Consider the following 27698-nt stretch of genomic DNA (forward strand, 5'->3'; position numbering starts at 1 on the left):
TTTTTAGTACAAAACCACACTGTTGTAATACATACAGAATGTGGCTGGGCATTTATAAAAAGGGATGTCCGTGAAAAAGAAGTTGCTTGGATGGCAGCATATGTTGCTCCAAAACTTGTATGTACATTTCAGGATTAATGGTGCCTTCACAGATGTGAAAATGACCCATGCTGGCTTTTGAATTTTGCGCCAATAACAATTTAATGAGTCCTTTTTGTCTTCTTTGGCCTGGAGGACATGGCCATGAGTTCTAAAAACTATTTCTACAGAAAAATATATTTGTTATTGCATGTTTATTATCAAAACAATTGTTTTCAAAAACGTTTTTTTCTTTTTCTGGGGACCCCATGGCACCCTACTCAGGAGTCCTAGAATTTGGACCTCTTTAGACCTCACTTCTGGTTTTTTAATGTAATGTTACACTTAAAGAAAAGTGGATCCTAATCTACCCGTTTATTCTCCTTTTTTTCTTCTTCTTCAAAATAAGAATCAATACGAGAATTTGAACATTCCTTAACTTTCCCGGTCTTTTGTCGCTCCTGTCCCAGCTATTTTGGAACATGCTGCAGGCATCAAATTCAAAATGAAAGAATATTTGCTTAAAAAACAAAACAAAAAAACAAATAACGTTAATCAATCTCAACTTTAAGCCTTATTTTGTGGGTATTAAAGGATATTATTATGTTAAAACATAGTAATAGAATCATCGTTCTAATGCAAATACCTTAGGTCTATAAAAAATGTTTGTGTAAAATGCCCTTTATTGGAACCAAAAGTGAAACAGAAGGAAAAACAAAAACATTCTAAATTGCAGTGTGCGGAATACTGAGACAAACATGAGAACAGGAACGGGAAATATTCATAAACACACAAACAGCAAAAATAAATGACTAATATAATTACGGCTTTTTTTTTACAGATATGATATAAACATTCGGACGAACGCAAGGCATGCTGGTCCAGGTCAAAGGTTATGTCTCCCCAGTTCGGTAAACATGGCGGCGTGTGACCCCGATATAGAGCACTAATTTGAGTGTTGTAAAGTGGATGTTTTAAAAGAATTTTGTAAGAAACGGGGGTGCAGTGTTACTGGGAAGACAAAGAAAAAACTTGTGGCCCCTTGCTTGGCCATTGTCATTTCACAAAGCCCCAACTGCATTGTCAACTATCCAGCGCAACTGGACTGGACAAATCAACTTTTGATTAACAAACACTACTGGACACGGGAAGATGAACTAATGGAAGTGCCCATCCCTTCCAGATTGTACCTAAATGAAATAAATTAATGAGCTACCATTCAAGCAGGTTTCCCCTGTAATATTACTGTATTGTGATTGCAAAGGACTGCTGATGTACAAACTAATAGCGTTTGCTATTAATGTTTGTTTAATAAGTCATTCAATCAGTATGTATACATTTATGCTCGTCTCATGTATCTTTTCAAAACGGTGACTTCACCTCACCTGCAGAGGATGCTGGCTTCGCAAACCAACATTTTTCAAGAAGCTACCCGCGTCTGATGCAGATGCAAATTACTGTCCCTAGACTTTAGAACAATAGAAATGAAAAAGCTCAAGCTATGGAGAGCAAAACATTTTATTACTAACACTGGAATAGCTCAATTTGTATATTATACAGAACCTAACTGCTTTACAAAAACAAAATAATACAATATCACATGTATATACAGTGTAGTAAATATACCATCTCAAATTGTACACAAAGTATTTACAGCTGCCGCACATTCTGCATTAAAAACAACTCCAACTAGTACACTACTGACAATTTGCATAACATCAAATAAAACATGCCACATTTGAGGGGTTTCTTTACAAACCGATGACCGTTTTGAAATTAGTGCAAGTCAACCACTTGGTTAAGAGGTTACGGACACGTCATCCTTAACATTTATCATTCATACAAAGCAAAAAAGTGAAAACAACGTGGTTACATGTGGCTCAAATGCAACCAGGTTTTCAAAACTGTTTTGGACGTTTTTAGTTTAAGGGGCAACCGACAATTATGAGAATTTTTTTCAGGAGCACTACAAGCAACTTGCAAAGCAACTGAGATCAGTGAACTGTCTTTTGTTTTTGCTTTGTGGTGACAAGTTGCTTTGAAGCATGCTGAGAGCCAATTTTAACCTTAGATGATACAAAGAAGAAGTTGATAATTATTGCCGAACAAATATTTTTTCCTCGTCACCGTGTAAACTAATTAAAAGTATTCATAGCTGAAAACTTAAAAAAAAAATAAAAATAAAATGTTAGGCAAGATAAAGACTCAGCTCAGAGCTATTTACAAAGTTGTGTTCCCCGTGAAGAGTATTTGTGTATCACTATCTAGCTGTACAGGATTAAATACTTCCAGGCAATCGGGTATATGGATGATTGATTGTATAGCTGACGGTCGATCACTGGAGGCCAGTTGCGATGGCAAAATTGCACCTCTGTAATTAGTACCAGTTCTTTGCCCCCCCGCTGAGGTTCGACATTTACAAATTGTACACACTGGAAATCCTGACAAAGGCACACCATGGAGAAAACGTCAACATCTTCCTTAACATCAGGACAAGTTGTTTAAGTCTGTGTCATGGAAACATGTACATGACTTCGGCGTGTGAGCAGGCCCGGCGGGAAGGTCCTTTATCGCGCAATGCGTTTGGTCCATGCCGCCATTTTACCAAAAAGGATGCACTTTTTGGAGGGCAAGAAGTGTCCTGTGTCACCTTTCACTGTCCAAACTGGATCCATATCAGCGCCTTCGTTTCACCGTTATCAATGCTGGAAAATCATCTCAAGCAGCACAACAGTTAAAAGCTAAAACTACCTCACCTGTCCCGCAAAAGCAAATGCGATGGAGGAGAATTTCAAACAGTAAAAAGGTGGCGTAAAAAGTTAAAATGCAGCATGAGGCCAGGCTTGGCAGATGGGTCGGGGGTCGAGAGGAGGAAGAAGGGAAGCGCCAACGGTGGTGGGGATTCCACAGCCCATTCACACAATCTTTTTAATGCTGGTTCTCTTGAAGCTGCCGGAACTGCGTTGCTTCTGGACCTGGCTGGCCGAACCATGGCGAGTGCGACCCCCACTGGACAAAGCTGAGCTGGGGGACAACTGGACATTCTCCTTATCCACACCTACACACAAACAGAAGGAGGGATTCATTATGCTTAGTGCTGTCACGATTGAATATTTTTAGAATCGATTCATCTATCGGTTATTTAATCGACTAATCGGGTTCATTTTAATTTTGCATTAAAGTGTATTACAAAAGCATGTTTTCCCCCTGATTACTGTTTATTAACCAGTGACTGGTGTTTATTTCGTACAGTGATTTAAAAAAGGGGAGGGGGGTTGTACTATGTTGACGGTTGGGTCATTAATTTGCAAAGTAATAAACAGATGTTTGCATATGTCTTATTTTTGATTAAACACAGAAGATAAGTCTTCTTTCATGAAGGACTACAGAAATCAGTGAACAATTATTGCTGATATGCTGAAATCAGAGAATTTGGACAATTTTAAAATTAAAAAAAAAAGAGGCTCCAAACGATTACTCAATTATTGAAGTAGTTGTCGATTAATTTGATAATCGATAACTTGTCAATTAATTGATTAATTTTGACAGCTCTATTTATGCTTATATCACAGTAGAGGAATAAAGTCATATCTAGTGAGAGATTAAGACACACATTGTTGGTACAACTGATTTATGATTATATAATGGTGAAGTTCTTGACAGTGAGTTTTTCCCCAAAATATTTGTTTGTAAAATTTTACAAGTAAAATAATTAATTGTGCATTGGTGTTTTATTTTATTACAGGGAGTCCTCCTGTGACAATCCTGCGGATGTGAGATAACCCAGTCAGAATATGTCGTCTATCACTAACTTACACTAATGCAGTAATAAAATCATAATTAACAGTAAATATTTGTAGAAGAAAAATGTATGAAAACAACTTCTAGGCCATGCATACAAAGCAATCAAGTGAAAAAAAGTAAGCACTAGGGATGCTCTGATCACACTTTCTTGGCACCCGAGTCTGAGTCTTTGATTTTAAGTATCTGCTGATACTGAGTCCCATTTAGCAAGGAGGCTTCTTTTTTTTAAAAACTTTTTTAAAATTCTATTTTTAAATCAGGCAAGGCAGACTTGTTTGGGAGTATCTTTCGGCTTGGATCTCCCTCCTGAAGACAAAACTAACTACACCACTACTGAAAGAGGAAAACAAACAAACAAACATAATATTGTGCAATACAAAACTAACCGATTACTGTAGCTATGTGACCTTTTAAAATGTGTTTAAATATCCGATCTTTTTCAACTGACCATCACGTGATCAGGATCGGGACATCCCTAGTAAGCAATGTGGTGCTCTCACTGTTTAATATTCTTAGAATCAATTATTCCATCGGTTAATCAAGTAACCGGATACAATTTTATTTTGCATTAAAGTACAAGTTCCCTGATTACTGTTCACAAATGTTTGTTGTTTATTTGATATTGTTTAGTGATTTAAAAAAAAGACCTATACATATGGCAATATATTTTTCTTTGCATCTACTTAATGTCAATTTTCAATTCTAATTTCTAATTGCCAGCTCCTGATCGTAAAAAAAATACTGGTCTCGGTCGCAGGTGTGACCTTGAAATATGGCCTGGTGTCGGCATCCTTAATGAATAACATTTAAATCATTTGGATAATCAAACCAATTTTGTTTGTCAAATCTGGGGCTGCTTTGCTACTTCAGCAAAAAGGGAAACGTACAGTTTTGACAGCACTTTCGATCCATGAGTTAAATACTTTTTTTTTTTTTTAATGTTCATCATGCTTCATTGCAATAGATCAAATCGAATTTTAGAAGCGCGCGTGCGTGTGTGACCTGGTGAGTGTTGCGATGTGGCCAGTGAGGTCATGGAGTTGGACAAGTTGAGGTTGGCAGTGATGCTGAGCTGGCTCTGGCTGGTGGGCGGGTAAGGAGAAGTGGGCGTACGGAGCTGCTCCTCCCCCCGCTCCTCCTCCGCTGCTGGCAGGTAGCTGTCAATCAACGCCTCCAGGAATTTGACGATCAGCTCAGCATAGTCGGGAATTTGGGTTTGCTGTGGGGTGGAGATGCGTGTGCGGAGAGAACTTTGTTAAGGCACTAGATCCAAAGAAAGCAAGCAAACCTATATGGTAGAAATTAACACAGTATAAAAAGAATCCCACTCACCTTTGAGAAAGGACCAGCAAACCTCCAAAGTCCATTAAAACCAAAACCTGTTACAAGAAAGGAGGTCAGCAAGGACAATATGAGGAAGTGATCTCTGTTACTCAACTTCAAGGTTACACATTTGGAACAATCTCATATCTTGTCACTGTGCAACACTGATGCCTTTAGTTGGTCTTACTTTGTAAATAGGAGGGTTGGTACTGTGGCGGCGACTCCTCATGATACACGACACTCTGGACGATGCCATGTACAGGGTTCAGGAGGTTTGTGTCCTGACACATTGATAGCACAGTGTTGATCTTGGAGTCCAGTAAGTTGTGCCTAAGGAGGTACACATGTGGCAACTTCATTACAAACTAGATCGGGAATGGCCAAGAGCCACAATTTTCATAAACTTTTGGGACACAAACTGCCCCTGTCACATGCCTTCACTCTCGTTTGCATGTTTGGACGGCATAGGTGTCAAACCCCGGTCCTGCAGGTTTTTTGGATGTTTCTCTTCTCCAACACAGCTGATATATGATCAGCTCATCAGCAAGCTCTGCATAAGCCTGATAACGATCCGGCTGATTGGAATCAGCTTGTGTTGGAAGAGGAAAACCTCAAAAACCGGAGTTTGACACCTATGACCTAAATGTACGGCTTTTTAGTCTGCGCAATGTTGAAAGCAAGTTTTTGATTTTTGATATATTTTTTTTAATCGATTATTCTTTAGATTATTCCATCAAATAATCACCCCCCTTTGAAGTCTGCCTGCATGGTTGCGTGAACGCCAGCTTGACTACTTCCCGTTGACATTTTGGCTTGCATTATCAACGTTCTTATTGAAATGACATATTTTCTACCACCATTATATTAATACCACCCGAAAGTATATTAAATAGCGAATTTAGGACGCGAAGAAACCGCAAGTTAATTACGCCGTCACTGCACGATATGGTACAAGTCTCCGGCGTTGGTGGCTAGTAACTAACTGTTAGCGTCGGGTGACTGGCTACCAACAGTAGAGTTTGACAGTGGCTCGCTTGCTTTTCTCTTTGTGGACCTATGCTACTTTATAATCCACTCTTCCTGTTTAAACGTAGGGAATGCGCCTTAAACTTTACCTTTATTTATATTATTTTATAAAAAAAAAAAAAAAAAAAAAGAAAAAAAACATTCAAAATGTCCAATATGGCCATTTGGATTTTAGAAACAACTTCAAGTGCATTACAAGGGCAATATAATGTAGGGCAGGATACCTTTTATACATGGACCATGTATAAAATAATTATGTATCTTGCCTTATATTGCACTTAAAGTTGTATTTCTAATATATATATATATATATATATATATATATATATATATATATATATGTATTACATTTAATATGCAAAAGCATTTTATAAAATAAACTAAGATAAAGTCCGATTTTTATTTTCATTTTTTTAAACAATCCGATCTGTAACTTTTGTGATCCGTTGCACTACTAGTTGTTTGGGTACAAAAGCTATGAGGCGGTCAACAAAAGAATAATTGTGACCAAGATTAGATCACTGACAGAGAGGCAACAACTTTAAACTTCGTTCAACATCTGAAGTTGCACAAAGAACGGTAAATAAGCTAATGTCAGTTTTGTCAAGCTAATTATCGTTGCTAGCTGAGTGGTTAATGAGACTGTAAACTCACTAGTAACATTGCAAACACGGCAATCTGTTCCACCACTCTGGGTTCACTCCCTTAGTCTCTGACTCCTACTTTGATGGTCATCCGAAATAATATAACCCTACGATGTTGTTAAAATGACTCGAAACTCAAAGTGTACGACTTGTGAATCGCTTGAGACTTGTCAGTCTTGACTTGGAACTTGACTCGGGATTTGAGGGCAAAGACGTGAGACTTACTTGTGACTTGCAAAACAATGACTTACTGAAAGTGGCTCAATGAGTCAAGTATCCCTTGACTACATTTTGGGATCAACCTGTGCTTGTGAAGTTCATTTCCCTTTGGAAATTCCTGGTTGGTTTTGGCATAGAGTGAACTGAAATGGCGCTATATATGAAGCCTTGAAATGCTTGAATAATGCTTAATATATAAGGTTCAGTGTGAAAGGGCGGCGCAACAGCATGCCAATATTTGGAAGTGCTGACACGGCAGCCTACCAAAAGTAAAAAGTGACGCTTTCGCAACTTATCTAGACAAGAGGTAGGCCGCACCTTGACAAAATATATCGTTGTTGTAAAAGAAAGCCGTCTTTGCATATGTTTTACTCTTTTACCGCTATAAATATAAATTGATGTTAAGGACACGCCCACTGTATAGTGCCAACGTCAATTGACGTTAACTACGTTTTTTTTTTCTCAATGGGCAGTGCAACGTCTTGTGCAGCTCTGCTTTGTGAATGGGGATGTGAAAATCCAAAAACACTCACTAACCATGGCCAGCAGATGGCAGTATTATATCTCGTTTCAATGGGCTTCCCTGTATCAAATTACATGAAAACATGGCGGATCTTGGGAAATGTTTTCAAGGATGATGTGAATGATCAAAGCATTTGTCACATTAAATCTAATTCACAGAGCACCACTAAACAAAAAAATATTAGTGTCAAAATCACTGTTGTAAAGAAAACATATTTCACAAAAAGCTTGTTTTCTCTTTATTTTTCAATTTCCGCTTGATGTCACTCAAATTATCTATTTTCAAATGGTGATTACTAAAGAACGGAATACGGTAGAAACATACTTTTTTTTCTAATGAAAGAATGGAATCCACTCTTTCAAATTGTCTTTTTGGATAACATTTGGCAGGAAAAGAGCTAAGGATACAAGATGCATTTTTCATTTCAATTCAATTTCTGATGTCATGGTAATGCCGTTCTTGAATGGATTTGTAATTTTTTTTAATTAGAGGTGACTTGTGTTCACGATTCCGTGATCTGCGACCAGCTAAATTGATTGTGAAAAGGCCTTCCAGTTTAATTTCTCTTACAAAGGATTATAAGCGTGTAGGTCGGCTACTTACACAACTGGAAAAACCTTTGGGAAGACAACGCTAGCTTCAGCCAAGTATTCATAAAGAATTCGCTGATCAAAGTCATCCGTGGTGTATTTAACCTGGGTGGCCTGGAAAAAATTAAACCACGGAACAGTTAAAAGAAGCAACAAAGACTGCATAAGTCGTATCCGATAGTATGCTTCCTCACCAGCACAGTGAGAAGGAGAGCCTGGATCTTAGGATCAGTTAGCACCTCTTCGTCTAGCAGGACATTGGACTCGGAGACAGATACTTTGCGAAGGTGCGAGTTTCCAATTCTTTGCGTCTCTGAATTTCGGAATGACATGAACGTCAGCAAACCAGCATGTGCACCATAATTAATCTGACGTACCCATCTCATAATCGTTTTCAGCAACCCGCCTCATTTTAGGCGGTGTCGTCATGCCTGATTCCATCTCAGATCTCTTTGGTGCTTTCGAGTCGGATATGAGATGATCGAAGCTCTTCCTCGTGCCTACGAAACAGGTAAGCACAAGAAAATTGATTTACCATATACGGCTAATACATATGGACGAATGATTACGGTGTGCTTGGGGATGAAGTTATACCCAAGAGCTTCTTTGTCGTGGCTTGTGAAGGCTGACCCATGTCCAGACTCATTGACTTGCGTGTACGTGGGCTGATCTGACCCACGGTGGGGTAATGATGAGCGGAAAGGTAGCGCTCTGAAACCTGAGGGGATGTCCATGGTTGAGTTTCTCGCAGCGTTCTGTGAGGAAGAGGGGAAAAAAGGGCAGACGTGTGATCATGGCTAGTTGACATGAAAGCTAATGACTCTCAGAAATTATGTAGTAAAAGTCTGAGCCAACTTATATAAATTGACTCTTGACGGATGTCGTCAATCATTCTGAGCATCAAAACAAGGGGTGTAACAGTGTATATGTATTTGTCCCGAACCTTCTGGCTTGGATGTTGCGGTTCAGTGCATACAGTCATGTCACAAATACGGCTCAGTTAATTGCAGAACTCCAAACCAGGCGGCGGTAATGCGCCTAAAACAGTTTGTCAACCAAAATGCAATTCTTTTTATTTTTACGTGCCATGGTGCCTGTAATGTTTTGCAAAACAGTAATGCCTTGATATATTCGTTCAATTAGTTCCTTCACAATCACATTTCAAAACACTCATATCGAAAATCCTCTTTCCCTTTTGAAATGAATAGAAATGCCATTAATCCATTCCTTTGTTTGCTTTTTTTAATTAGAGAAATAGCACTTAATATTTTTTCTACGTGATTAAAAAGAGAGTCATAACAATAATTAAATAACATGTAAAGAATTCAACTTGTTTGTGCATCATGGTTTAATGCTGCAATCCTTCACTGTGCTGCTCCTGGTGTGCCCACCCTGGCCACCAGGAGGCCGTATCAAACCGTGCAGTCATTCAGACACAAACAAAGAAGAACGCACTCCTACGACTACTACTGTTAGTGACCCATAAGTTGCTGTAATATTAGTCATTTGATGTAGAGGATAAAGAAGAGAGCATAACCTTGATTCAGCGCAACCGGAACCATCAGACCCCAGGCTGAGCGAACAGAAAACAATGTCCAGTCCACTCAAAATGGTCCTTTGACTGGCCATGTGTTTTCAGCTTGCGCTGCTCTTGTCATAGATAAAGAGACTCACAGCAGGCTAAAAAGACGGTCAATGTAGCGGCAGTATTGGCAGGGATCACGTTTCCATCAAACATAATGGAAAGCATGGACATTAGCTTAGCATCGACTTGAAGCAGGCAGCTTGCATGGAAACAGAAAATGTTGTATCTACCTATTCATATCACATCTGCAGCTGTTTTTTACTAAGACGCTAGTCGAATGTTATATTATCTGTCTAAATGCGATACAACAAATATCCATTGATTCTAAAATCGCAACTATCATTGCTAAGTGTTAACATGTTTGCATTGTTTGTTAACATTAAGCAAAGTAGACTTCATAAGGTAAAGCTATGTTGTTTTAAATCACTTTGTTTTGTGTATAGTGTGACAAACTTCAACTGGGAGTGGCAATAGAACAACTCGAAGCCTCTTTTTTGAGGAATTATTCACTATTTGGGAAAAACACTGCAATTGTGAATTGAATTGAGTGAATTCACTACCACCATACAACGCTTTTGTGTGCATGACAAAGAAAGAAAAAAATCTAAGAAAAAATTGGTGGAACAATTTGAAAAAGTCTGATGTTGGGTTACTCATATCTCAATGGAGAGTGAAACATTGGGTTATGAAGAACCTGGTGTAGGAACAAATCAGGTTATGCACAAAAACTACAGTGATGTGCATGACAGCTGTTCTTTTTTGTGGAGTGGAAGGTAAAATTAAATGGAATGTGCTGCTACGTGTGCTCCCCATTTCTGCCTGCAAGTTAGACAACGTTTGTGTCATGGTTCACTTCATGAAAATTAGTTACGCTTCTGTGTGGGGCCCTAGAGCTTTTGAAAATCAATAGGAACAGGAATCAAATCGAGGTACCGGAATCGGGACCGGAATCGGGACCGGAATCATCCAATACAATGCCCAAACCTAATTGAAACCAATATTTATCTCTCTTTTTTTTTTTTTAATGTAATGCAGTCTGCTGGTTTGACAACCAAAGCTCCAGTTTAGACTCTATCCATCAGCTCACCTGCAGCTGGGATCACTGATGAGACTGGAGTAAGTGTCCATTGGTACGGGGTCCATTGAGAGGTCTGAAATCAGTAGTGACTTCCTGTGTTTGAGGCTGCAGCGACTTCGGACTTCCTCAGAAACAGTAAGCAGTGCTACACAGACCAACCACATTATCATCTTTAACAATAAAAAGAAAACAAATGTAAAATCAACTAAGTTGTCACTTACCAGCCAAATAAGCCACACTCTGGGTGTTGACTTCAAACTTGTCACATTTGAGGTGCTTGCTGATAAGAGCAAGCAGTGTGTGCAGGATTCTCACTGTTCTTGCTACTGTGGTGGCTGATGGATGTCTGTAACCTGGAATATGCATTACCAAAAAAACACAGATGGCATAAGCAAGTATATCGCAAATAATGAATTGCCCCTTGTGGGATAAATAAAGTTATCTAAATCTGAATCCAAAATGTTAGCCTGTCCCTCAGAAGCAAAGGCGCACACAGCAGAAACAAGCAGGAGCAAGTATTTATTTATTTTTTAATTTTATTGATTGAATATTTTACTTGTTACTTATTTGATTTCTGGTTGTTTATTAAAAGCTACATTTAAAGTTGAATTTTGTAGTTGAATAATAGTAAGTTTTGAAATCATTGCACAATCAAAAACTATCGTGGTTATTATTTTACTACTACTTGGCACCAAATCACAAATCTCTCCCGAATGATATTCACCTTTGAGTAGGTGGCCCACAAGTGCAAAGTTGAAGTTAGCACTGAAGTTGAGGCCCACAAAGTGATCCATCTGCTTACAGTGCCATTCCAAAGGGCGCCTGATCTCCATGAACACCTCTTCTGGACTCTGAAGGAGACAAAAATGTACAAATTTATGAATTTATAGAGCACCATCCAGCATCATGAAGTATTTTAATGGGGGCTTTTTCAGTTTTAGTGGGCTCTCGTCATTCTACAATTTTGAACAAGACTGATGAATCTCAACCCGAGTTCAACTTTTGATGATTAAGTTGGTGCTGGCTCACTAGGCTTCTGCGAGTACTGTAGTCAGAAAGTAACCAATAAATACTGTGTCGTTCTATTCTGTATTACTATTTGATTTTTGCAAAACAAAGAGGGACCCAACATAATCATATTTTAGCGTTAAGCTTGTAATTTCTGTTCAAGAACTTGCACATATGGCATTTAAAAATGTCGTCTTCTACACCAGAGAATAAGAATCCTACAAAACAACACAGTTTTGCTGATAACACACACTTTGTGAGAGAATAAAAAAAGAATCACAAGGACATTCTTAACAATATGAGTAACTAAAAACTTTTGAATACTTCTCACTGACAGTGTAGCAAGCTGGTTTAATTGGCGCTACTGGTAAGTAATGTGAGAAAATAGCCGTGAACTGAACTGATGCGAGAGTGGCAATAGATTTTATAATACACATCTTGCCTTGGTTTGAACATTCAAAGGCAATCAGATCCACAAAAGTGACAAGCTCTGCATGTATTTCAATATAATAAATGCAGTAATAAACTCATAGCATGAGTCAATAGCTTCCTATCAAGTTGCACCATCACAAAATCAAGAAAAAAAAAAAGTACTGTTATCTTTATAACTTCCCTGAACACTTACGCCCCAAACATTCTGAGAACCATAGTGCATTTATTTATATTTTACCTTGTCATTGAAGACACGCATCGTGTCAAGAGTGTGAAGATTCTGCTCCAGCAAAGCAGTTCCTGCAGAGTATAGGTTTACTTCATCCAACTGAAGCACAGCTACTGCCACCCAAAACAGAGCCTTATGCATAGGAGACTCCTGTGGTCATACAGATGGATGCAAAAAAAAATGGTTAAAAATGTTCTTCATCTTGTCTTATAATTCATACAGTCACGTTTTTACTTTAGACAGAAAACAGCAGCTAATAAGATGATACGTCACAATTGTCAGTTTGACAGCTTTAGAGGAGGCCAGTTTAGGTAAGAAAACCTTTTTTGTCTTTAAACAAAAAAACAAAAAAAGTGACTGAACACAAAATTATTTCTAGCTTTAAGACTGTAAAACATACATATATCATTTGTTGTAATTATGTCAAATTAGAACGCTAAGACAGTAACTCAGAGTTAAATTGCAAACAACAGAACCACTGCGCATGTACTCGATAAAATCTATAGTATGGTAATTGCCTGGGGGTGGGGGGGGTAAATCTTAAATGGGGCGGGACTTGTTGGGGAGCTAGACATTGAGATAGGAGTTTTGGGTATGTCAAAGTTGGGGTGCCCAACTCAGGCCTCTAATTCAGAGCATGAACAATCCTGTGCGTATATTGTATATTCATCCATTTTTTAACTCATACCATTCATATCTTTGTTGTGCAAAGGTGTTTTCTGCAAAAGCAACAAACACTACCAGTTTACATTTTGTTGGCGAATAAATGCATTATCACCACAATGTTTGGAAACTACTAATACTGTATCACATAAGATTATACTGTACAGGGGGGTGTCATAATGTACAGGGGGGTGTCAAAAAAGTCCTAGCAGTCATACCTTGCTGAGTAGAGGTTGCAGCTTGGTCAGCGCAATGACAGTGGCCTCTATCAATACTTGGCTGTTGTAATTGTCAGGCCCCTTAAGACAGCTCTCAAGACCCTAATGTGAAGAATATGGAATGACTAAAAGGTCTTCAAAATTATGTATTATAAATAATACAAATCAGTGTTCCTTCTTACCCGGTCTATGCTGAGGAGAGGGCTGGCCTTGCTGAGGATTCGGATGATCTGCTTGATCTGACCGTGGCTGACCCGCTTACTGATGCAACCAAACACTACGAGGGCTCGGGGCTGGAGAGACGGGTTGTACTGGAATGCAAACCTGGTCACAGACAAGGTTAGCATTTAACAGAACTTTGACAAATATGGTTACAATATTACAACAATAATAATAAAAAGGAATTGCCATACTTCTGTGCAAGTTCTGTCCACTGGTCCAACCACTTACAAGATGGGATGTCCCTCATACAAGCCTGTAGAAAATGTGCAAAATGCATTAAACAGTAATGTTGCAACTCATGTATGAATAATAATAATAATGCATCGGATTTAAATAGTGCTTTTCTAGACACTCAAAGACGCTTTACAATGGAATGGATACATTATTCATGCACTCACACTGTGGCGGTAAGCTACTTAAGTAGCCACAGCTGCCCTGGAGCAGGCTGACAAAAGTATGGCTGCCAGTGAGCGCCTACGGCCCCTCCGACCACCACCAAACATTCGCACCTTCCATACACCAGTGTGAGTAGCAACTGGAGGCAATGTGTGTAAAGTGCCTTGCCCAAGGACACGACATGACTTGTTGGATCGAACAGCCGACCTTCTGGTTACTGAACGACCATCTCTACACGCCACAGCCAGGATATTTGTAAAATACAAATCACTGTGGTGGTGGAAAAAAAAAAGACTGACCTCCATGATTTCTAGTAAGGCCTCTGTGACGGTCTCCAGGGATGAAAGGGCAAAGGTCTCCCTTTCGTATGACCCCGGGGAGAAGGAGCGGTCTCTGTAGCTGGAGCGGAAGGCGATGACAGCTGCTGACTTGACTTTGCTGATCCCAAAGAGCAGGTAAAACTTGGGCAAGGAGAACTCTGTTAGGCTCAGTCGCAGGACCTGTTTTGTCTCTTCTAACATAAAAAAAGAAAGGTTGATTTAGAAAGTTTTTTCAAAAGATACAACTAGGCATATATCATTCAAATCAACATTGTCTAAGACAAAATGATCAGAATAAGTCCTCACCGCTGAAGTTAAGCTGCGAGCAAGTACAAAGGGAATGAATGATGTTGATAACTAAACCATGAGTAGAGGCCCTGAGGGACAGGGGCCCAGTTGCTACCAGCAAGGTCACAACATGGAACAGGTAAGGCAGGTGGGCAGCAACGTCCAAAGAGTTGTTGAAAGAAAGCATTAGCATGTAGCGCGCCAAAATGGCAATGTCATCCCACATCAGGTGCTGCTCCAGTGTCGGTGTTGGTGACAAGCAGGTCTTGTCGATGATCTTGCACATGCGACCGATTACCTGTCAGAAAACAGCAAACAACACGGTCGTTCAAGCACCCCTTCAACAAAAAAAACAACTAGCTTCTTGTACAATTATTATAGAAACATATTGAACCTATTGTAAATGCAAGTCCCCAGTAAGAATAATAATAATTTTAAAAAAACTGATCGATTAAATATAAGGAAACTGCATTTTTAAAGTAAGTATAAGAGAAACCATTTGTTTACCAAATTAGTATGTATTCCACAGGGGCAAGTTGGGTTTTCTATGAGAATTTTATATTTGCAAAGGTTCTTGTAACGCACCAAAGCTTGGAGGTCAATGAGTTCAGGGAGGACACAAGTCTCGCTTGTGTTTGTTTGTTTGTTAGTTGTTGTTTTTTATTTAGCAATAATGAACAAGAGCACAAAGAGGGAATGAAGTCGAGGCCTTATACAAGAGTGTACGCCTTTCAGAAAATTACATTAAATTGAAATATGTAGACAATAACGATGAATGCAGAACAGGGATTTCATTACAATGACAGAAAAGGGGGGGAGAATGAACTTTAAGACAAAAAAAATAACTTTTAAGACAAGATTAGATGCATTTTCAGTGTCTTTTGAAATTCTGTATAGGAGGCGGATATTTACAGCGCCTTGCAAAAGTATTCATCCCCTTGAGTATTTCAACATTTTGCCATGGTACGACCACAAACATAACTATATTTCATAATTTTTTTATGTGAAAGTTAAACACAAAGTAGCACACAATCATGAACTAAAAAATGAAAAGTAGGGTGTGCAAAACTTGTATTCAGTATTAATACTTTGTCGAACCCCCTTTTGCTGTAATTGCAGATTCAAGTCTTTTGGGGTAGGTCTCGATCAGTTTTGCACATCAAGAGGCTGAAGAGGTTGCAAGTTGACTTAATTTTATTTGAAGCTTGAATAAACGTATTAGCATGTTTTCCCCTTCCTTACTAATTAGTGTACATTTATTTGTATATTTCCTATACATTTCATAACTAATAAAAGAAGGGTTACTAATAAAGTTTATATTCTTACAAGTGCTTAATGATCATCAAGGGCTGATATAAATAAACCTGCTGTAATTTCAAAATCTAAAGAATTGAGTAGTATATTTTCAGTGAGTGAAGTTGAGTAATATGGTACACAACTCGCTCATTTAGCCATTATTTAGTTGTTCTGTAAATAAAACATCAACCCAGGGAACAATGTTGTTATGAAGTCTCAATTGACGGAATGTTGAAAATCTTTATGATATGCAGAATGAAATATATATTTTTTATAGGCTAATGATTACTTCAAGTGCAACACTGGCTGTGCTGATGAAATGGTCGAAACAATGGCCCTCTTACAGTGTAGTGCTGCTGTCTGCAATAATAGGAGCCAGGGCCTGGGTTTACTATTGTGTCTGCCTGTGTGTTCTTTTTGTTTATGAGTAGCAAGCCTAACTGGGAAATAGCACATACAGAAGCGAGTTGAGATTGTCCCTCTACCACTAAAGTCATGAGATGAATTTATTTCTTCGACTGGTAAGTATTTTAACATTTACATGCCAATTATTAACACATTTTATTGGTTATCTACATTTGTGTTCGGTTAAATGCAGTGATAATAAGGTGCTGATTTAAACACATTAAGTAAAATAACATTTTATTCCAGCTACTTTAATAAACTTGGATCATTTATTAGCAGTTTGGCTGTTGTTAACAAGTCAAGTAAATGAGTTGAGAATACTTCTTTGCAGGTTCTTCGTCATCTCATCATATCCCTGGTCAGGATCCACCAAAATTAAATCAAGGCAACTAGTATATTTTTTAGTTATTATTGAAAATGCTTCACCTGTAATCCAAAGGTCTTAAGAAACAATTAAGAAAAAGTCAAGTTGCCTGTGACTGACTTTTTATGGATGATCAGCGAGTTTATATTTGACAGCAATATTTTGGCAAGGTTTACCTGTTTGACAGCTATAATAGCAGTGAACATCTACTGGGGGCATAAAAGTCAAGGTCACATGCAGTCCTTACTACTTAAACAGTTTTCCTTAACCTATGGACCAAAAACAAGTAACATCTCACGGCAAAACATGAAAATGGATAGCCTCACCTTACTAGAGACCAATTTGACATTTCCTGATGCCAAAGCCACAGCAGTATCAGCCATGACCTCAGCCTTGATAGAGCCCAGACCTCCTGTGGCACTGGTCTTGATAAAGCTATCCAACACCACGTCCAACAAATCTGTTATCTGAATACAATATGAGAGCAATTTCAGGAATTCCAAAAATACAAAATTCATTCTATTCATTCTCTGTACCGCTTATCCTCTCTAGATTTGATGAAGTCTAAATGTAGATAAAAATGACATTATTTCCTCAAGTCATTGTTGTGGTTCACTCACCTGGCCCAAGCTGCCCCAGATCTTAGCTTGAATAGATGGATACATTTGTTTTTCATTGATGGTCATGGTGATCAGTTTGTCTAAAATGGCAGTGACACGCTGTCGCTTGGCATCGTCATTGTGCTTACAAAAGCGAACAAGGTTTAGCAGCCAGGGTGTCATGTACTCCAGACAAAGATGCTTCAGCTCAATACCTGCAGAACAAACATTTATGTTAACATATTCACTTTTTGGTTAATGGCAATGTTCGGTGATACTAGTTACCACAAGTTTAGTACTGTGTAACCAGCCTAACTGAAAAACTACTCAAGCCATTTCCTTGCAATTTAACTCATTAGCTCCCAAAAACGTATTTATGCGCCTTTTTTAATTTTTATGCTAGAGTATACACAAGGCTTTGATGCAGCCTCTTAACTGAAGAGAACGTTTGAAGCAATGGTCGTTATTACAAAAAACGGCCAGCAGATGGCAGCAGCGTATAAGAGATCAACCAGGGCCATGTTGCAAAAAGCACTTTTCCCCACTGTTTTAAAAGAGATTTGTAAATAATGGTGAAACTTAGCTATATTCTAATGCAAATTGCTGCAAAATGGAAACCAATAGAAATATACATTTTTTTCATGAGGAAAGAAGAGACTCTAATCTTTCTTTTGGTAGGTTACATGTTTTTATAACAATAGAACACAATATTCTGTGGGCCTTGCAAAATAAGTCAAATCCAGTAAAACAGACGGGAGCAAATGGGGTTTCTTCAGTGAAAATGGCTGCGAGTGAATGAGTTAAGAACCAAATGATGGGTTAAGAAAACATCAAATGTTGGTGCAGTACTTGCTAGTGGATCCAAATGTTTTAATTATGCAACATGTTGGACATTATTACCACTTAGGACAAAGTGGTGCATACTTGATAGAGGTTTGTGCTGTACCTCAACTTTATTGCCTTTATGAGTTAAAAAAAAGCATCAGCTCTCAATATAATACAGAAGTTGCAAGTTACCACTGCAAACCACAACCAGAATGAACATTCAATCTATCCTCCTATTTTCTATTATATATTACCAAATGATGTTTTTCCCTTTTTATAAATAGTCTATGCAAATGGCACTCAGTCATCAACTGTAAGAGAATAATTTGAATGTTTTTAAACAAACCTCCCAATGATAACAGTATTTTTTTTTCAAAAATAAAAACACACAGTCCCAAATTATTATGCATAGTGATGTTTCAAGACATTTTACAGGTTGTAAAGAATTGAAAATAGTCATTTGTTGAATTTGGACATCTGACATTCAAGTTGTCCAAAAACTCCCAAGTTCAATTGATGCAAGAATTGCAACCCTGTTACCAAATAAGATGGCCTACGTTAAGATGTAACTTGACCTGTTGAGATGTTTTTGATTGAAACTGCTTTTAATTTCAGCAAATACAACCTGTTAATGCTGCTAATTCAACAAATTAAATGAAAATAATGCTGAATGCCAATTGCATAGACTATAAAAATCTGAGAAAATATTATTTGCATAATAATTTGGACCACAGTGTTGTATACACATTAGAGCTGTCAAACAACGAAATTTTTTAATCAGATTAATCACATCTTAGAATTCTGATTAATCATGATTAATTGCCTAATAAAAAAGGCTTTTTATCAACATTTTTTACCCGCCAAATTTGAAGAGCATCGGATGTGTTAATTTTTTTGACATTTAATGTTATGAGGACGTCTTCAACATTTTTTGATCCACTGCACACGCTCATCCTCCTCTTTTTCTTATCAGTTATTTAACTGCATAATTTTAAATGGAAAAAAAAATGACCCCGATATTTTGACATGAACAAACATTCTAAATGTGATATGCAAACATTCATTAAATGCTTTACTTTAATGCATGAAATTATGTTTATTGCTCAAACAAATCCTGTGCTACCTTAAACGTAGCCATCTGCTGTCACGCTAAAGGATAATCTATGGTCAAAATTAATAGTGCGATTAATCTGTATTAATTCATAATTAATGTGATAATTTCTTGTGATTAATTAATCAGTTAACGTTTTAACTTTGACAGCACTAATACACATACATATAAATATATGTAATTCAGTAGCATTCAATCGCGTTCCTCAGCGTGTGCCGGCTTACTGGATTTGCTGAAGCCTGAGATGCACTCCTCCAGGAACTCAAGTGTCAGATGGGGTTCATTGGCAGCTAGTGTCTTGCTGATAGACACTATGAAAAGAGTGTTGTTGGCTGGAATGCAGAGGCCTGATGTCTCCAACAATTGACCTTCTATCTTCAGGTTGAAGGTGCAAGTCAAAGCACACAGCAGATTGTAAGCTGCAGATCTGAGCAAGAATGGACAAAAGATTGGTGTTGAAATTTTACATGAATGTAAAATTTCAACACCAATCTTAATTCACAAGACAGAAATTCACTTAACAATGACATATATATATTGTTACACATATAAGCCGCAGGTGTTTTAATGTTACCGCACCGGGCTCCCACTACTTTCTTTTCCATAATGAGGGCGCAAATTGTCTCGCTCATGTTCTGTAATTGGGCTCACTTGGTTTGTTTTGCTCTGCCTGACGCTCTTGCACTTCTTTTATAGTGCACCACCCTTGTGATGGATATCACCTTTGTATTAGCTGCAGGGTCGAATGTAAGTAAAAAAAAGTAGCGTCTTATAGTCCAGAAATTACTGTAAATATGTCTGCTTATTGCTACGCAATTAGTTACTACTAGTGGTGCGACAGATCACAAAAGTCACGGTACGGATTGTATCACGGATCTGAGTCATGGATTGTATCGTTGTTTTTTTTGTGTGGATCAGCCCATTAAATAAATAAAAATAAAATCAAAGTCAAAAGGTCTAGGATTAGGAACACAACTTTAAGTGCAATATGAGGCAGAAACATTCTTATTTTATACATGATCCATGTGTAAAATAAGGTATTAATGGCTTATAGTTGTGGTTCCTAAAATTGACATTTTGAGTTGAATATATTTATTTTTCCAATGGGCTTTATAAAATGTGTTTTATAAAATGAATGAAGACACAGTTCTATTTATCTTTTTTTTTTCTTTATAGCAAAAAACCTGAAGTGCAATTTAAGGCACATTCCCTTATTTTAAACATGGAGAGTAAATTACAAAGTAGCCTTGGTCCAGAATATTGAAAAAGAATTAAAGTCAGGTATCAGCTATCAAACTCACTTACTTACCAGCCAGACACTCGTTGGTCATGCTAACAGCTAACTGCTTGCCACTAACGTCGTTGACTTCTGCCGTATCATACAATGACGGCGTAATTAATTAGCGGTTTCTTCAGGATAGCGTTGTGTTGGTCACCTACAATGTCAATCAAAACTACAATAAACGTCTAAAAGGAAAGTCATGCTAGCCATCACACCGTGTTACGTTGGGTATGTTTCAGCTTCTTTGACAAAAAAGGCAGAAAAAAAATCCTGTATCATTAATTTGAGGACTTATTTCACCCCAACTTGCCCAAATGCTCCCACACATGCGACGTACGTGGTCCACAAAGGTTTTCAACTTCCTCTGCTATTACAGTGAATGTGGACTGATCATGTTGCTTAAGTGTGAATGCGCACTTTGTTTGTTTTGTTCTTCCCCACCAACCAATCCGCGGCTCATGCGCGATTCGAACCGTGGGGCCTGAGCCAAACCGACCACGGATCAATGATGATACGTTTCATCACTAGTTACTACTGCTCATACACTGCATTGGACACAACTTCACGCTGTAATTATACAGTACCAAATTACAGGGGGAAAAAGTATAATTTTACTCCATTAAATCTACCATAAAACCTGTTCTTAATAACTTTATTTATGGTTTCAGTCTGTAAAGACTAGCATGTTGATTTTTGTTTTATTATTTCTTTTTAATCTGCTAAAAAGAATTATAATTGGTCTGTACGACTGACCTGAGACTGGGGTCAGAGCTGCCCAGGTTGAGCAGAGCAATATTTAACAGTGTGCCGGGAACATCTTTGGGTCGGATCTTGGTGTGCTGCGGGATGGAGTCAGGCTGCGATAGCTCCCATCGTGTTCGAATGTGGATAATAGATTGAACAATTGCATCACATTCCTGATGCATGAAAGTAAGTGGTGTGCCCTGGTTAGCCATGGTGAGTGTGAACTGGCTCTCATCGACCAGACATATCTCCTCAATTTCGGAGGCATAGTAGACATCGTTGAGGAAGACAGGCTGTCCTAGAACACGTGTCCGTTCGGCTGAGGTCACCTGCACCGCCGTCGAGCCGACCTAAGGGGGAAGAAAATATATTGTTTGACTTCATCTAGTTAGTAATGCAGTTAACTTTGATAAAACCTCACCTTTATTGACACCTTGGTATCTTTGTGCGCCAGTTTGAGAGCATTATGGAAAACTTTGAGATCTTCCTCCAGAGTTAGTGTGGCAGCAGGTAGCTTCTGTTGGTCAGGTTCAATGTGCTCAGCTAGCTTAGCTGGAGAGTCGATGAACTGGAGCCTCTTGCTACCCTTTAAGCCAGTCAGTAACCTCTCATGGTATTTAGTGTACTCTCTCACCCAAGTATTGCAGTTGTAGACATAGACAGCGGCTACATTTTCATATGCAAAACCAGGAAAGACCACAAACCACTTGGACAAAAAATCTGTCTTAAAGCGGTTGCTTGGGCCCACATGAGTCAAGTCCACCACAATCTCATATGGTTTGGCGTAATAAGGTTTCAGGGTGAGGAGCACATGGTAGATGAGCAGGTCTCCGTTTATCTGTCCAGTTTTGAATCTAAAGGAATGGTATAAAACAAGAAGACATTCACATATTGAAGGTTTTCTTAACTCATTCAAACCCAAAAACACATAAATATATTTATTAACTCTTTTATTACCAAAAACGTTAAATGACGTTTAGTAAAAACCTACGGAGGAGCGCCAAAGACGTTAAAAGACGTTCACCAAGTTTTTTTTTTTTATGGAAACGGGTGGAGGAAATCCTTGGCCAGTTGTGCTGAAAGTATCAAGCAGATCTAGTTAGTTTAATGCCTATTTTTGGCCCCTAGATGGCAGCGATGACTCTCTTTGGACAAGATTGGGTAGGCGTCAGTAGAAGACGTGAGGCGGAGCTAGAGTGTTGAGGGGACAATGGCTGAGGAAGCCATAATGGCGACCGGTTGCAAGCAGCTCATGCTTGAGCATTTTTTTCAAAGACGAAAAGCATCGACCAATGCTAAAGAGCACATTGATGACGACGATGATGATGATGGTGACTCCGAGGTTGAAGCCGAAGTTGGAAGCGTTGACGCGGCGGCTATGATCACGTCATAAAGCCTCACCGGCTAGCGATGCTAACGCCGGAAAACGCGGAGCACAACCGAGCACGCTCAGGCGGACGTTCAATCGGACGACGAAGAGTGCCCCGAGTCCAATGCATATTCATCGGAGGAGTGGGTACAGTCTGATCACGGAGAAGACACTGGTTATGGACTACGATGCCACCATGAATGGAGCGGATAAGATGGATCAACCACCCGGTATAGGAACTGAAGGACATGAGGAAGCCAGACGTAACACCACCGTAACGTCACCGTATCATGATCCTGAGAGTAGACTTGATGGCAACATGGCCAAGCACACACTGCGGTATATACTCGCTATTCCCCGGAAAAAAAATCCAGCAAAAAAGTGTAGCGTCTGCAATCGCAGTGAAACTAATCTGTTGTGCAAATCCTGCTGCGTCTCCTTGCACGCAGGGGAGTGTTACAAAAAGAAAAACTGTATTTGAAACATCCACACAATTGTAAATAGTACCACGGTTGCACACATTTGTAAATAGTTTGCGAAATTGTTTTGTCAAATTGTTACACTGTTGAATGGAAATAAACGTATTTTGCTATCAAAAAAACACTTTTTCATTGTTGGTGATAGTTTTTTTTACAGAAGTAAAGCACTGTTTAGGTGTTTGTGGCATCATTCATGGAAAAAAAAGGTCTCAAATTCACTAGAGTACATGAAATAATATCGTTTCACAAAAAGCTTGATTTCTCCGTTTTTTGTTTCAAAACAGAGCATTTGGGTGAAACTAACCATTTTCTATTGTTGATTACTGAAAAACGGAATAAGGTAGAAACAAACTTTTTTTTTCTGATGAAAGATGAGAGTCCAATCTTTCATTTGGTAGTATGTGTGTTTCCATAGTCCAAACACAAAATTTTCTGTGGACCTTGAAAGATCAGTCAAAATGCGTCTGGCACTGACTGCATCCCTTTTCTGAAAACGTCTGGCAGTCAAAGAGTTAATACTTTGTCCGTAACTCCCAAAAAGGTATTTATACGTTTTTTTTTTAATGCTAGAGCATACTGACGGCTTTGATACAGCTTCTGACATGAAGAGGTCGCTTAAAGTAATGCCAGTTATTACAAAAAACGGCCAGGAGATGGCAGCAGAGTATAAGGGATCAGCCAGGGCCATGTTGAAAATAAGCTCTTTTCCCAAGTTTTAAACAGGTTTGTGAATAATGATGAAACTTAGCTATATTGTAATGCTAATTGCTGCAAAAATATAATTTCTTTCCTGATGAAAGAAGAGACTAATCTTTCTTTTGGTGGGTTCCATGTCTGTAGAGCAACAGAACACAATATTCAGTGGGCCTTGCTTGCAAAATCAGTCAAAATCTAGTAAAACAGCTGGCAGCGAAGGGGGTTGCTTCTGTGAAAATGGCTGGGAGTGAATGAGTTAATGTGTGTTGATGTATGTGACAAAAATAAATATTGTTGTAACAGCAAAACGTATTTCTGTCTTTTGTTGGCAGATTTGTGTTACAAAAGCAAGGAGTCCAAAATAACGACACCATTTAAAGGTTAAGTTAGTAGGACATCAGCAGAAATTGTCAAAAAAGAATCTCTCTCACTCTCTCTAAGGAAGTAAGTATTGACACAAAATTGTGCAACAGCAGTTGAGGCAATATTTAGAAAATCAACTTGAGATGAAATTAAATTATTTTTTCCTCTCTAAATTACAGAACAGAATGGAAGGAACAAGAGCTCTCTGTCTGTTGGTCATGCTGTTACTCCGTCACATCAATGCAGACTTTTCCTTTCCAACTATGGAGCCCAACCAAACCACAACAGATCAGACAAACTCTTCTGACAAGCACAACAGTGACACTCGAGCGGATTGTTTGGTTGACACTCAGATGGCTCTCATTGCTTTTGGTTCAGCAGGAGGTCTGATTTTTTGCCTTTTGATTGCCACTGTGGTATTGGCATGTCAAGTCTGCCGCATTCGGCGCCAGGTTTATGCTCCACAAGCCTCCCACTCCAATATGTATTTGGTGAGTAGTACAGATTACTGGGACACTAGCCCACCTGAGAGTGGAGGACTTGTTGGGCCATGTGAGACCAGTGTCTTGCTGGAGGAGGAGACAGCAGAAGACAAAAAAATACAGGAAGAGAACCAATTTGAAATGCACAGGGAAGAGGAGGGGGCAAGGGCAGAAAGTGAACAGGAGGGAATTGCTTTCAAACCTGAGACCAGTGATGGTCAGATGTTGCGCTCTAATTCACAAGACTTGGAAGTTTCAAGTGACTTTGGTGAACTGCAGTCTTAAACGCAGAATCCTACAGTCTGTTCACTTCAACAGATATTTAACAAGTTGTTTAGCTCCTATAACGAGGACTAGTTAAAATGAAGAGCTGCCTCATATGACTCCCACTCCCGATTTAGGCATGTTGCTTGTATAAGGTATTTAGTACTACTGTATGTGAATGGCTAGAAGGAAGACTTGTTTCAGACCTTTAATGTGAAACTTAATTTGTGTTTTGGTCAGCTGAAACTACATTTTCACATAATAGCAGAAATGTAAGTCAACAAGTGTGATTTATCCCACAACGCCACCTTTGTTAAAATAATGGGCGAAGTCTTTTTTTCCTTATGTTTTCACAGAAAACAGAATACTGAACCAAATACTGATTATATTTTTTTAATAATTTCCATCATTCAAATGAAAGAACTGAATGATTTGTTTGGATGAACCCGGTTGGCCAGCATCCTGAGGAGCTGTTTAAAGCTGCTCAATTAAGGAAATTGAATTTCAAATGGCTACTGCCAAATGGGGCGGAAAAATTAAAACGCACACTCCCATTTTTCCAATATCATTTGAGAGGGTTCACTACCATAGATATTGACAGCTGTATTTCAAGTTCTGTGTGATGATCCAGGTTGAGAATGCCGGTCATTTCCATTTCATTTACTTTGGCTATCACTTTATCTTCACCTGGTCCTCTCTAAAGGAATCCCCTGAGAACTTAGAATACAGTGTTCACAACTTATGATAGGGAAGCCTACTTTACAAAGTTTTCTCTTTTGTTTTCCAACTGTCAAATACATGTAATGGGCTACACTGCATCCTGGGCTCACGTATTCTGACGGGCCACACATTATTCCATAAAACCAGCTCGTTGAAGAACAAAAAGTGCAAGACTCACTAATTACAACTACTACATTCAGCGTAATGGTGAGTTGTATAATTAATTATTTACTTTTATCTGTTTTTATTACGGTCACTCAAAACATCTTAATATGAAACAGGTTCATGGTGCAAATGAGGTTGGGGACAAGTGCTATAACGCCAACTAATGGAAAACGTGTTTCATTATTAATAAAGTGCATATTGATCTTTCAATGCATCTTATTTTGCTGTTGTAGTAGAGCTCTCTTGATTATAGCAACGACAATGGTACATGTTGACCATGATTGAAATGTTCAGTATTATATAAAACCATAATTCCTTATTTAAGATTAAAATCGAGAACAGTATTAACACAAATTCACATAATTAGCATGCACAAAGCTTGGATGTGAAATATCTAACAAGTTGGAGTCCTTAAGGTCAATAGTTCTGATAATTTAAATGAAATAGTATATTCAGGGTAAAAACAGAACAATTACGCTTAACATTAGAATGCAATGGGTTGCCAGTTGTTTCACAAGACTTCCTGAATGTGAAACAGGAGTCGGTCAGTCTTTGTAAGCAGTAAGCAGAACAGTTACTATAACTGTCACTCAAACCCAGTACTCTTGGTTCAATTTAAGATACTCTGCGTGTGGTTTCAGAGAAATCCTACTAACATTGGTAAGAAATTCAACACCTTCATCATCAATATTTTACTTTCTTCCACAGATACAACTTTTTTGCTTCAGAATTCTGATCATTATGAAAAGTCCTATCAACTACAAATAGGCATGATTTATCAACAGTTGGCTCAATTCTGTCATTTCATTTACCCTTTTGATTCATTTGTAATATGAAATAAACTATAATGTGGTTTAAGCGTAGCTCTGCTGATTATATTTGAGTTCTGTCAATTCAAAGACTGATCTACTTTATACACACAAGATGTAGGTGTAGTGTACTGGGAGTCTGTTAAAAATAATGCAGCCGGTCTAAACCTCTGAAATGTTCTGCTAAAATATGCAAAATGTTTTGACTTACAGCTGCAATGAGTACTTTTCACAAGCTACATCTTTTCAAAATGGTTATTTTCTTGTGTGACATATTTTCTTTCTGTCAACTAAGACAATATAAACTAGGGCTGAACATTTTCCTGAAAAGTATCAATTGCGATCTTTCTGACAGATATTAAGAATTTGTGTCGATTCAAGATTTTCTTAGATAATATTTATTCACTATGTACAGTAACATTTACAAGCGTGTTTAAAACGAGCAGCTTTGACGATCACAAAATCGTGTTGTCTGAGATTACAATTCTGATCCGAATAGATACATTGTTCAGCCCTAATATAAACATCTTATTCTCAATGCATTTTACCTTGTCATGCCTTTGAATGCCTCTTTAAGAAGCTCTCTGGTTAGCAAGTCCCAGCTCAAATTAACCGTCAAAAATACAGTCAAAACGGTTTAATTTCTGTACAATTAACTAGGAATTGAGGATCTCAAACTTAAACATAATCTATTTTTACCAGCTTAGTGTACCACCAGTAATAATCTATGGCTAAAGATATGACAATATATTTTTTGTTATTCGCTCATATAGCATTTTAACTGAAAAAAACTTTATATAATTACAGCTACAAAGACGCACCAAACAGCAACAAGACAGATGGAATCTATGATTCTCCACTTCATAAGCCTGTTTTTCACATTGTCATTGCATACAAGTGGTGCAGCAACAACATTTGGCCATGGTGACAGTATTACTGAAATTACAACTGGTGAGATCGAAGGAAATGTCTCTCACATCCAGCTACCAACAGTGATTTACAATCAAAAATCTCCTCTAAATATCACAAAAGACATCAAGGTGGCTCAGGCAACAACAACAACCAGCTTCATGACTTCC

At 38.3% G+C, this 27698-nt stretch overlaps 1 protein-coding gene and 1 long non-coding RNA gene across 5 annotated transcripts in view; one reads left to right on the forward strand and one right to left on the reverse strand.

Moving 5' to 3' along the window:
- Nucleotides 1-1578: 1578 nt before the first annotated feature.
- nf1a (neurofibromin 1a) overlaps nucleotides 1579-27698 on the reverse strand; it is an 86574-nt gene continuing 60454 nt past the window's right edge. For all 4 annotated transcript variants that reach the window (XM_077565422.1, XM_077565423.1, XM_077565421.1 and 1 more), the window contains 22 exons: nucleotides 21694-22126; nucleotides 21282-21622; nucleotides 19471-19673; nucleotides 17332-17525; nucleotides 17038-17178; nucleotides 14665-14944; nucleotides 14338-14552; nucleotides 13834-13895; nucleotides 13603-13744; nucleotides 13421-13522; nucleotides 12549-12689; nucleotides 11595-11721; nucleotides 11092-11223; nucleotides 10880-11015; nucleotides 8802-8962; nucleotides 8585-8707; nucleotides 8402-8520; nucleotides 8221-8321; nucleotides 5393-5535; nucleotides 5215-5261; nucleotides 4885-5101; nucleotides 1579-3136 (listed from right to left, as the gene is read on the reverse strand). In XM_077565422.1, coding sequence (XP_077421548.1) covers nucleotides 2994-3136; nucleotides 4885-5101; nucleotides 5215-5261; nucleotides 5393-5535; nucleotides 8221-8321; nucleotides 8402-8520; nucleotides 8585-8707; nucleotides 8802-8962; nucleotides 10880-11015; nucleotides 11092-11223; nucleotides 11595-11721; nucleotides 12549-12689; nucleotides 13421-13522; nucleotides 13603-13744; nucleotides 13834-13895; nucleotides 14338-14552; nucleotides 14665-14944; nucleotides 17038-17178; nucleotides 17332-17525; nucleotides 19471-19673; nucleotides 21282-21622; nucleotides 21694-22126 — 3703 coding nt within the window. In that variant the 3' untranslated portion in view covers nucleotides 1579-2993. The remainder of the gene's footprint in view (nucleotides 3137-4884; nucleotides 5102-5214; nucleotides 5262-5392; nucleotides 5536-8220; nucleotides 8322-8401; nucleotides 8521-8584; nucleotides 8708-8801; nucleotides 8963-10879; nucleotides 11016-11091; nucleotides 11224-11594; nucleotides 11722-12548; nucleotides 12690-13420; nucleotides 13523-13602; nucleotides 13745-13833; nucleotides 13896-14337; nucleotides 14553-14664; nucleotides 14945-17037; nucleotides 17179-17331; nucleotides 17526-19470; nucleotides 19674-21281; nucleotides 21623-21693; nucleotides 22127-27698) is intronic.
- On the forward strand, nucleotides 16378-26703 carry LOC144051868 (uncharacterized). Its single transcript, XR_013294060.1, has 3 exons — nucleotides 16378-16463; nucleotides 24149-24260; nucleotides 24359-26703. It is a non-coding gene; the product is annotated as an uncharacterized LOC144051868 (long non-coding RNA).

Source organism: Vanacampus margaritifer, chromosome 5, assembly GCF_051991255.1.
Source record: "Vanacampus margaritifer isolate UIUO_Vmar chromosome 5, RoL_Vmar_1.0, whole genome shotgun sequence".
NCBI classification, from domain to species: Eukaryota; Metazoa; Chordata; class Actinopteri; order Syngnathiformes; family Syngnathidae; genus Vanacampus; species Vanacampus margaritifer.